Raw genomic sequence first — 12,281 nt, 5'->3', positions numbered from 1 at the left:
CGCCGTTCGCCACGCGCTCTGGCACCAGACACCTAATTTAGCCTAATTGTAACAGAAACAAGGATAGGGAACTCAACCCCTATTAAAATGTATTTTATTGGAAAAGCTGAACTCCTGTAAATTTTATTGCCCTTTAATGGAGCAGATGGCTTAAGAGCTAAGTTATTCTTGGAATTCATGTGAAGTAACTAAAACATTCTTTATGTATTGTTAAAAAAAGAGTTTATCTTAATAACTATTAACAACAACAGAAATCATGTCTGTTTATTCTCATAGGTACACACTTTATTCATATAGGTGTGCCGACCATAAATACCTAACTGAATCTACTCGTGGTATTAGTATCAGGGTAGAATGCCTGATTACGTGTGCTTGTGATTTTAAATACATCATAAGTACATTACATAGGTACGAGTATATTTTTATACAATATTTTTGGTTTGTTGTCTGTTAAATTGTTCAAATCATTTTCAGTTATGGCAGCATGGTTGTGGAATCTGTGATTTTTTTTCAGTCCAGACTTGTGCAATCCTCTCTTTGTTACTACGAGTAATTGATATGTAGGTATTTATATATTTATATGTATGGTGTACCTATATATTTATATAAGTATGTTATTATGTTTGTGTATATTGTATGTAGGATTATATAGGAAAAAGATTTGTACGTACTTCGGCCGAATTCAAGTTCTCCTCTTAATTATTCAATGGTTGACTAAAAGAGATCCCTAAATGGGATAAGTCCCCCTTTGTATATTTTGTCTTACAAAATGATAATATATTTGTTTGTTACAAACAAACAAATAAAACAAATAAATATATTTATTTGTCTGAACATTCACTGCGAAATTCTTTAGCAGATTATTTAGAGTTCAAACATTAATATGTATATTGTTTAAACTAAAGTAGGTACCCTACATATTTGGATAGGCAATCCAATATCTCAAGTTAATAGCTAATTTAACACACAGTTACTTAAGATTAAGACTCTTCATATTTTTTCCCATGGATATCGTATAAAGGAAGAAGAAGCGAAGCTCGGGAAACTTGGGATTCTACTTTTAGGCGAATTGTTGGAAAACTTATCCATAGAAATCACCAGGTTTAGGCATAGGTATAGGTGAAAAACAATCAAATACGAATTATGTTAAAGATTTATAATTACATTACTATCACAATTATAATTTTAATAACTTAAATAATTACAAATTTCAACTTAAAAATAAATAACAGGGCCCTACAAGTCAAACAAGAACATTTACTTTCAATTAAATGCAAAGGTAATTAAAATAAATGATTTGACATCAACTGTGACAGCGTATTGAGTGTAATTTATGAGGATTATATATTTCTAATTAAGTATGTTTAAGGTGTAAGTATTATAATATAACTAGCTGGAGGCCTGAAACCTAGACAACTTCAGGTTTCGGTCATTTTTAGGATCATCAGCTCCTGTGGTTAATTTTCCAGGAATTTTGATGAAATGGAATAATTGTATTTTAAAGAATATATCTTTTATTGTTAACATGATATAAGAAATACTGCGTTATATTTATCTCTAAAAATTGAAATAATATTTTTAAGCAATAATCAAGTAAGTATAGTTAATTAAGTTTCTAATACGACCATACATCACACTGCAGTTTTACATACACGAATACACAAACCTACATCTACGAGTCACATTGCAACAGTTCAAACATAGTGTTATCTTAAATGACATTCTGGGTCTGATCCTGATCTTAAAGTAGGTAGGTACTTAAACAGGTATTAACTCTTTTTTTAGTGATATAAACAGGTTTATACATACGTGCATGTACCTGACATTAAAAAGTTATTTTTGGTGAAAAATCATTGGTAATATTGAATTCTGGAAAGTATAAAAAATACTAAAGACGTGAAGTCTTCCATAAACTTAACATGGCCATGCACAATATATACTTCCGTTGTTTTATGAAGCTGTTTTGTTGTTTAGTTTATATATTTTACAAATTAAATCTGCGGAACTCTACGTCGAACTCCTGAAGTATCTGGGTACCAGTAGTAGGTACATCTAAGTAGGCAAGTAGGTACTCGATCTTTCAAATAACATGAAATTATAGATATGAGTAGGTACGTACAAATCATATGAGACAAATCACAAAAGTGATCAAAACTATGGTAAAAAGTCGGCAGGTTAATAAGTGTAAGGAATCTTATTTAGGAAATGAGAGCTCCTTGTGAATGAGGTTTAATGTGGACGGGATGAGGTGGATGAGGATGCGCCGGATGTCCAGCGTGGGGGCCCTGTCGGGCCTGGTGGCAGCGCTGGGCGTGCACATGTGAGTGGGCCCTCAGTTCGTCGCCGTGCTCGCGGTAAGCACGCTGCTTGTCCTCGAAATCCCTGAGCCGCTGATTGTACCGCTCGATCTGGTCCCGCAGCGCCGCGTCCTCTATAGCGGCACGTTCCTCGTCCAGCTCGAGGCAGCCGGCGCCGTCCAATCGCTCCAGGTCGATCCAGCCACGCCATCGGACGCACACGCCGTTCATAATAAATCTTGATACAATGTGTGCCTAGTGGACAAAAAATATTTCATTTATGGAACTTAAACTATACATTTTTAGTTTCATTGAATGTTTTGTTTTCTTATTCATTTTTAAAAATGGCGTAATGTAGGCTCCTAACGAAACCGGATGTGAAGTAGGTACAGCATAGCCCCTAAAATTCTACTCCGAAAAAAGGGCAAACACAAAAAATAAGACGCACCGTTGGTGGCGAGAATGGCAAGGATCAATTTTAGTTATCAGTCACATGTTCCACAAAATGGTTCTTAGACAGATTGAAGTTTTTACGATCCCTTAATTTTTTCTGCATTTTTTCTGTCTCTCTGTTACTGACCCTTGCAAGATTTTTTTTTCTAATGCAAAAGAACGATTGTTTTTCGATACACATGGCACTTATTAAGAATAACTGGATATCTCCCGTACAACTTACTTAATTTAACTGTACTTAATTTAACTGAATTTAATAGACCGTAAACTATCATATTTATCCTTCTGGAGATATCTAGAGTCTTGTCTGTGATCACAATAGTGGAGTGGTAGTAAGGACACGAAGCGAGACCAGTCTGACCTCCGCAACCTTAAAAGGAACTCAAACCAAATTTGTACCTTTAATTTTCTTTAAATCGACTTTTTTTTGGAAATGCAAAAATAATAATCGGCCCCATATTATCGTGAACAGAAGGATAACGACATAAGGCAAGCGAAGCCTGGCTGATCGCGTGCGTGCTTTGTTCCGCATCCGCTCAAACCTTTAATTGTGCCACACTTACCAAGGAAACAATTTTAATAATAACCCGCCTTTCGTTTTTAAAGGAATTATTTAGTAGTAAGACGCCTGCCGTATTAAATGAATGAACAATGAGGTTATTCATCTATATAAATGTAATAAAACAGTAAAAATATTTTGTCGGTACATTTAGTATTTTTGACCGAAATGGACAGAGGGACACTTAGGTATAATGAATAATAGAAAGCAAACTTTTTTTTTGTCTGTCTGTCTGTATGTATGATCACGCTTATCACCGAAAGTACTGAACCGATTTACTTAAAACTTTCACTAATTGCTTTGTTTTAGCTCAGAAAAACATTTAAAGTTTGTTTCATCAAAATCGGTTCACTAAAAAAAAGTTATCGTCATTTGAATGAACTCAAGGCATTAGTTTGCCTGCAAATAAGTTACGAAATTTAAAATTCAAAATCATTTATCATTGTACGACAGCATTATACCTATAACGTCTATACTAATAGGTATTATAAAGCTGAAGACTGTTTGTTTGAACGCGCTAATCTCAGGAATTATTGGTTCGAATTAAAAAAATATTTTTGGGTTGAATAGACCATTTATCGAGGGAGGCTTTTGGCTATTTAACACGCTGCAACTATAAGGAGCAAAGAAATAATGGAAGCCATAAAAACATCCTGTAAAAAACCCAAGTCTCGCAGCTCACTCTTTTTTTGGCCTGTCGTGCTGTGTAGTGTGATAATGTATCACACGATTTATATTTCGATATCGCTTGATTTGATTAAAAACGTAAAATATTTTTAATATTGGCATGATAATAACTTAAGACAGAAGGTCCTTTAAGTAGAGACTAACTAGATTAACCGACTTGGTATTACATGGATCTCACAACTTTTTACGGTAGAAAGACTGAGCTGCGAGACTTGGGTTTTGTACAGGATGTTTTTGATGGCATCTCACTTCTTTTTGGTATCATTATATTTTTTTCGTAGATTTTCGTACTAATCGGCTTCAATTAATTAATTCGGCTTCTGATTAATTTTGTTTATATATATATGTATATCTTATATTGCCATAAAATTAATTATTTGTACACTGAGCAATTTAATTATCTATATGGAGGGGTACAAATCCATCTTGGCGCGGCGGCCATGATTGTTGGGCGGGCGGCGCGTCGCGACGCCCTCCAATAGTAACGGTTTTCCGTTATTGATTTCAGGGGAAAAGCAATTTCCCCTCGCTCTGCGCGGGGGATCCGTTATAGTTTTAATAAAGATTTCGAATTTGTTATACTTATAAGTATCATAAAGGGGTAACGTTTGTCACTGTTAGTTCGTTTGTTTGTACCTAAGTGCTAACTTGCGAAAGTAGGTAACGAAACGATCATGATTTTTTTTTATCGACAAACGTAATTATAGGCTATGTACGTAATGACCACGGGCGAAATCGTATTTAAGGATACCTAATTGCAGAGTTTATTAATCAATATGTATAAAACATTTCGGTTACTGAGTGGCTGACGGACAACGGAAGCCAAAACTACTTTATACATATTGCATTGGGCGTTAGGCGTTTCTCTGGGGATTGTAGGTTCGGAGCAATAAGAGAGAATTTCCCGAAATTTTTCGTTTTACTCGGGCGTACTAGATTTTAATAAGTAATTCTTTAAACATGACATACCTTTACTAGGTATTATTTGTAATTAATTCTGAATTTCATCTACCACCTATCAAATTAGAGGAGTTTCATTTGGAATGTCTAAGAAATTCACCGTACTCCCCGGACCGTGCTCCAAAAGATTACCATTTTTTTCGAAATTTGGATAAATACAACGCCGGGAGTCCAAACCGCCTTCAAACATTTTGTTAATTCCCATGTTTTTTTTAGTAAATCGATCAATAACATATCTATGTATGAGATGGCCAAAATACATAGATAATAATGGTTCTTACTTAATATATTATAAAAAATATATTAGCGTTTTTGTTCCTCCTTTAGGTACCAAACGCAAATTTGCAATGTACCTACTACAAAAGTAAAGGCTTTAATAAAAGATCTATAAAAAGGTCCGCGATACTTTATCACTTCTATAATTTAGTAACAATGAAATAACTTTTAATCATAAGTAACTTTACTTATGATTAAAAGTTATTTCATGATCAAAATATTTTAACGAAGATAAATTTTGCCATTTACAACATTTTATTTATTTTTATGCGAAATAAGGTGAAATTAAAATGTGCGCTCCGAATTATTTTAAATAGTATCTAATGTTGACCGCGGCTAGAGCGTCCGGGTCTTACTTATAGGTAAAAATTTAGAGTTATTTCGTGAAAAATGCCACCCGGAACTGAGATTTTGATCTGAGTCTGTATTGATATCGATAAAAGAAAGTAGAATTTGTAGCTTTATATAAATTAAATAAGTTTTAAAATTTCGAAGCAGTGCTTGAAGTAAATTTTCTCTTGTAAGACAAAAATGTGATACAATAGAAATGTGATAGTATGAGTACCTATGTTATTATTTTCAATTTGATATCGTAGCAATGTAATGGCTGTATAAAATTGGCACAGGAATAGGACAGTAGTTTAAACTATAAGTCTATTATAGGAATAGAATATATAATATTATAGAATCTGGATATTTGTAGTTTCCACATTACAAAGCACAGCCGCGAGCAACAGCTAGCCTTACAATGAATCAATACTTAATATTCTATATTTCATCATGTTTCGTCATTAATACAGTTTCATGGAGAGTGCTTAAGTTTGATTCAGTCGAGTGCGTAGTTAAATGAACCGAATGTAAATAAATATAAGTATTCATACATCGGAACAGCATGGGGCCTTCGCATTATAAAGGGGCTTGCTGCAATAAAAGAGGACCAACTGGTCCCTGACGGTTGCTTTACAAACTGGGTGAATGTATATGTATAAAATGTATTCTTAAAGGTATCTACATATGTATTTACTTTTTTAACGTTCCGTTTCGTTACGTGTGTGTAGGTATTAAATTAAGCTATTCTTCAATGTAATTTTCCTTATAGATTTAGAGGCCAGCTAGGAGACTTCAAAAACTAAAATTAGTCATACACATATATAACATATAAGTGACATCTTCCGATTTGTGATGGAGTTTTACACCATATCTCTATATCTCTGTTTTGTTACATCCTTAGCTATAATTGTTTCTGAAAAGTTTAGATATTTTTTCTCTTGCTACGGTTAACTTAGCTGAATCATCTAAGCAAAGTCAATTCAAGCTCGTTTTTCTCAGCCTGGTCGAACCTGGGCTAAAATAATAACCTATTTGGGCACTTTCTTATAGCACTACTTATTATACTTTTACAAAAAACATTTACTTAGGTAAGTATTTTAGTTATAAAACATTTTTTGTATGGTTTACGAAATTGGAGCGAGACACCAAGAGGCATTTTGTAGCTTAGTCAAAATCAAATTATGATATCGTTTAGGTATGTAGTTTAAACGACGTTTTTTCCATTTACTTGATTAATTAATGCATCACCATGTCTCGGCAGGTATGCATGGGTAAGCGAAGCAAATAATCGGGCGTGTTAAAACCCGTGTTCTCATTCAATGAGACATTGTGTTGAACCGAGCACATTTCGGCCAGCGAGCGTGACCAACTCGTTATATGTGGTGTTACGGCTTTATATTTTTTTCATTACTGACTGAAGTTATTTACGTCTTAATTTTGGTTATGTGGGTCGGAAGCAGCGTGCGTTGATGACGAGCTATCGCCTGTTGACAAATGTGTCATTACATTACGAAGGCAGAACACATTCTCTAATGATTCATGATGTCCATCCATGATGTGTTTTTAGACTTAGGAATATGCTTCTTATTACATTCGTAGGTTTATAGGTATGTAGAAATCCTGGAAATTTCTTTTTTGAGTTCCGCATGCAAATTGCGATTTCTGTGTCATTTTCACCACAAACACAAAAAGGCAAAGTACCTTCTAATTAGAATTACAAAGAATTCATTAGCAGACCTTCTTTAAGTGTACTTACCTACCTATGTTATTATTTAGAATTGCTTTTAAATAGGTACTTATACTGTCTAAGCAACCTCCTGTCTATGTATCTACCTAAGTACTAAGAAATTTATAAATTAAAAATAGGTGGTCGAATTTATAGAATTAATCTTGAAGATATCGGAGGTTCCTACAACTCATTTCTTAATTTCATCCGAATGACATCTCATTAAAAACTATGTACTTAATGATTTTTTTCTAATTGTTCAGGATTTTTATGCTTTTATTGCAACATTAAAATGCTGATTTACATAAGTTTTACATTCGTCGCATTGATTGAAACCTGCGATGGTACCTATAATAAGAATTAAATTGAAACCTTTCGACTTAAATTTTTTATTATACCCACTTAAGTATGTGTCTAGAAATACTAGACCTCAAGATAAAATGTGGCAATAATGTGGAGAAATTTACCTTCTCATTTTCTTTCTGGAAGTCGTAGCTTCAGCTGTTGTAAGATGGGTCGGTATAGACAAAGAATTAAAATTGAATAAAAATTAAACCTAAAGGTTTAACCTATTATCATAGAGTTGTTACTGTTTCCTTCTTGTGATTTGATAGAAAGTTAGGTACATTTAGGTGGATATAAAGTGGATTTACCTTCCCATTCTCCTTTTGGAAGTCACAGCTTCGGTTGTTGTAAGAGGGGTCGAAGCCTAGCTGCAGATTGGTGCCGGTGGCGGTGAAGGCGATCTCCGTGTGGCCCTCGCGGCAGCCGCTGGTGAACCGCATTTGCCGTTCTTCTGGGGGCCGGTCGCGGAAACCAGTGTATCTCACCTGCTTTCGAAAAAATATATTAAGGTAAAAGCACCTATTACGGAGGTATTTCGCAACATTTGAAAGTAAGAAGCAAAAATAAGCATAAGTAAGTATTTTTAAAGATTCCAAACAAAATTATTATCTAAAATGGAATTTAAATTTTGTATTGCTGTTGAGTCTAAGTATCCTTTCATGCGATTTCTTATTTAAAAAAAATATTTAAAAAGGCAGGTCGATTTTCCCTAATACGGAGGTATGATTTTGGTCAGAGCCTATTACTGCGGTAGACGGCTCCTAATACGGAGGGTCAGAAAGTACATTAATTTAGGTTCCGTACAAATAATATGTATAACAATAATAGAAATGTGTAAGTACCTTTATTGTAAGTTTTTCGTTCATTGACTATTTAATTACATTATTTCACTTTAATGAAATTAAAGACGACTTTGAATTTAAAGTATATTATTTATTTAAAGTATATATATGTATATATTATTATTTAGTGTTTTCTACACGCGTGTGTACAGCTTTCACGGATTTAACAATATTAAAAATGCAGGTTCATTTAGGAATTAAGTTTTATTTTTTATTACAATTAGTTACTTTGGCTAAGAAATAATGACGAACAATAACAATCATCTAAAATCTTTCAAAAATCAACACTTCGTAGAGGAACAAAAAGTAACAATAATGAAATATTTATAACATCAGTCTTTCAAAAACTAACACTCCGCAGAGGATAGTAAACTGTAACTAAAAGATTTACATATTAAAAAATAATCACTTTAGTAATGGTAAGTGAACTTAATATAAGATACCTAAGTAAAGTTTAGGGTCAATTCAGGCTGCAGTTACAGTGGTCGACAGCAGCCCGAAGAGCATTTACAGCTTCGGAAGAATTTTAAACGTTCGCTAAAATAAAGGTTAAAACTCTTTTAAAACTTGCGTCAATGCTGCCCGCTGCCACTGCTGCCTGAATTGAGCTATGAAAAAATGAAAAGAACAATTACGTAGATTGCATTAATTGATATTAAAATATATAATTATTTCAATGTTTTTGATTTTACAAAAAAAAAAACATTTATAAAAAATAAGAATCAGAAAAAAGACGATTTTTTTATTTATTTACGAAACCCTAAAATCTTGTGATTTTCTGTTTAATTAATAAAGCCATAATAGGAAACCATATTACCTAATACAGAGTTACCTGGAAATAACTACCACCGTATTAGGAAAACTACTCGTGTTTTTAATAATCCTAATTCTGACCCATCAAAATTCCGATTAACAAAAGAGTGTAAATTTTTAATCAAACGACAACTATTTTGTGGCTAAGATGTGTAAAACTGAAGTAACAGTTATACACAGGATATTATTTGTGATAAATTAAAACACACCTCTCAATTTTTACCCCACCTAAGAAACTAACATTTTGTACTCAACAGTTTTATTATTTAACTAGATTTCTAATTGAGAACACATACCTCAGAATATGGTTATTAATTTATGAGATTAATAATTATTTCAATTGAACTTGTAACTAATTCAAAAACTTAATAATTTGAAAGTTATAAACAATTAAATTTTATCAGTATTTTTCCTTTTACGGAGTTACACCACCGAGTTAGGATTAGTCTATAAAATTCGTATCCTATTACGGCGGTATTTTATTTCTTATTTTTTGGGTAAAAACTGAGTTACAAACGTGAAACAAGCTATTTAATTTAAAAATTTAAAAGTAGGGAAATGCTATAAGTTATTCATAAACAAACTTGAACGGCCTATTAATCCGAAAAATTGCCTTTGTAAATATTAGTGTGCTTACTTTTGTTGTTCCGCGTTTGTATGAAAATACCTGTCCTGTCGATGCCGTGACACAGACTGATTGATTTTGTTGTGTTGCCAATGTGTTGTAGTTGCAAATGTCAGTTAAGTCGTGACGTAATAAATTTAGAATAACACATTTGCGTTATGATGTACTTACACTGAATAGAACAGGAATAAAACTAAGAAATATAAATACCACCGTAATTGGAAGCGATTTTGACTACCGCCGTATTAGGAGCTTTTACCTTATTAGGTCCTTACATATTATTATAATATTGGCGTTTTGTTGTAGGTACTGGCCACTTTAATTACAAATTTCTCGTCTTTTTTAGGAATTCCAAATTCAAATTTATACAGCTATTTACATATATTTGGGTTTCATTAACTGTTATTCAATTGATTTTTTTTTTCTTCTGATTTTTCTGTTTGCGTCACTTAGTTTACAAAATGGAAAACTTGAAATATGGCCTTATTTACTAGTACGAGTTCCACCGTGCCACCAGTGCTGCGGACACGGCTCAAAGGGTTAATGATGTGTATGGCGGTCGTGTCGTGAAAGAAATACAGTGGTGCTTTTTGGTTTATAAGTTTTCGTTCTGGAAATTTCGACCTGCAGAATAAGCCCCGTGGACGGCCGGATACCCTAGTTGATAATTAAGAATTGAAGGCTATTGTGGAAGCGGATCCATCGCAAACCACGTCCGAGTTAGCTTCTGGCTTCGATGTTAGTGATAAAACTATTTTAATCCACTTGAAGCAAATTAGGAAGATTTAGAAAGGGTACCTCACGAATTGAGTGAAGCAAACCAAAAAAAAATCCAACGTTTTGTTCCTATACCAAACGCCAATTTCATATGTAAGGAACTAATATATGTATAGGCAAGTATGTAGAAAGGCACGTACTTGAATACATACTTAACATTTTTATGCTGATGCAAATTTTATTTCTAGTTAATGTTAATGATAAGTCTAACCTTAAAAAGTTAACGAGGAATTTCGTCATAGACCCCATAAAACTAAGTACCTAGTAGGTAAGCAGGTACTCTATCTACCTATTTCAAGTCTAGATTTTAGTATTAAGTACCTTAGTAGGTCATCATCTAATAAAGAGTAACATACAATAACAGCACAAAAGAGACCCTTTGTGCTGTTATTGTATGTTACTCTTATAGTGCAATAAAGTGTCTTATCTGTCTACCTTAGTTGAAGTAGTAAGGTAGGATATAAATGTTTTTGGGAAATTTCGAACTAAACATCGATTTTCATTACGAGTACCTAAGACCTAAGTAGGTACATTATATCCCAAAACAAGTCAAAATTTAATTGTCCATACCTATTTGATGTTGTTTTCATATTTGGAAAAAAATGTAATTCTAACAAAATTTATGGCAGGTAGGTAGAAACATGTAACTAGGTAGGTAATAAAACAAACAAAAAAACCCACAGGAAAATACCGCAGTAAGTGGAAGAATTCTTGAAACAGTATAGCTTATAAGGATATAAATAAATATTCTCAGTAAAATAAAGTAGGTACGAGTATACCCACCCAGTCGAAGAAAGAAAGGAAATACTTGTTAGTTATAGAATTATTATTTGTTCCATTTAAAGTAGGTGTGGAAAGAAACAAAAAAAATGTTCGTCAGTACATACCTCGCTTTCTCTGCTCAGTCTTTTAAAGAGATCATCCGATTCAAATTTGGCTTTCTGATCAGGCACCACTCTAGGCATCTTGAAGATGAACCTCGGTTTCGGCTGTTCGTACAGTCCAATAGAATCAAAAGGCAGCATACCGGCAAGGGCTGCAGGGTCACTCATAGCGTGCATAACACGTCAATAGTCACAACAGGACACCAATAAACATCACTTCACACTGACTCAGCGCCGAGAATGATTCAGAGATTGCTACGAAAGAGCTGAGCAGCTAGCAACGACACAACTACCTTCTGTCGTGACGCTCTATTACCGAATGAACGGACGGCAGCTAAACGGCCCGGGGAGATTTTCCACGAAGGCGGAGTCTCCATGTGGTGGGGACCAGAGGCACCAATAGTAGGGCTAATAGGGGCTGACCGACGCCTTCTCCGCTCTTTCGGGAGCTTTCATGCGATAAGAGGGTTCCCCCTTGACACGTTTCAAAATAAATACTGTAAACTACAATGAGCATGAATGTATAATGATGGATATTATCCTCTTTTGACATATCGAGTGTTTTATATACTCGCATCGAAGCTTTTGTTCCTTTGTAACGACTACAAATAAACGTTATGTACGAAAATGTTTCAAAAGGGGAGTTGGATCCCAGGATGAGATAAATCGAATGAAACATGATATGTTTGTCAGCTATGAAAGCTGCA

At 33.9% G+C, this 12,281-nt stretch overlaps 1 protein-coding gene across 2 annotated transcripts; it reads right to left on the bottom strand.

The window, feature by feature from the left end:
- Positions 1–1,178: 1,178 nt before the first annotated feature.
- LOC106131038 (protein big brother) lies at positions 1,179–11,880 on the bottom strand. 2 transcript variants are annotated; one of them, XM_013330023.2, is made up of 3 exons: positions 11,578–11,880; positions 7,942–8,121; positions 1,179–2,552 (listed from the first exon to the last, which is right to left on the bottom strand). In XM_013330023.2, the coding sequence occupies exons 1-3, from the start codon at positions 11,749–11,751 to the stop codon at positions 2,199–2,201; spliced, it is 708 nt and encodes a 235-aa protein (XP_013185477.1). In that variant the 5' UTR covers positions 11,752–11,880; the 3' UTR covers positions 1,179–2,198. The 2 variants fall into 2 exon arrangements, with proteins under 2 accessions (XP_013185477.1, XP_013185479.1); XM_013330025.2 differs by having other exon boundaries at positions 7,942–8,118.
- Between the last annotated feature and the right edge of the window lie 401 nt (positions 11,881–12,281).

This window comes from Amyelois transitella, chromosome 2 (genome assembly GCF_032362555.1).
Source record: "Amyelois transitella isolate CPQ chromosome 2, ilAmyTran1.1, whole genome shotgun sequence".
Taxonomy (NCBI): domain Eukaryota; kingdom Metazoa; phylum Arthropoda; class Insecta; order Lepidoptera; family Pyralidae; genus Amyelois; species Amyelois transitella.
The sequence above is the reverse complement of the archived record's forward strand: the minus strand, read 5'-3'. Positions and strand labels throughout refer to the sequence as shown.

Coding starts and splice junctions, on each gene's coding strand:
- LOC106131038 (XM_013330023.2), bottom strand. CDS start 11,751: ATGCACGCTATGAGTGACCCTGCAGCCCTTGCCGGTATGCTGCCTTTT. Junction 8,122..11,577: donor GACTGAGCAGAGAAAGCGAG/GTATGTACTGAC, acceptor TTTTTTCGAAAG/CAGGTGAGATACACTGGTTT. Junction 2,553..7,941: donor TCCAAAAGGAGAATGGGAAG/GTAAATCCACTT, acceptor TTTGTCCACTAG/GCACACATTGTATCAAGATT.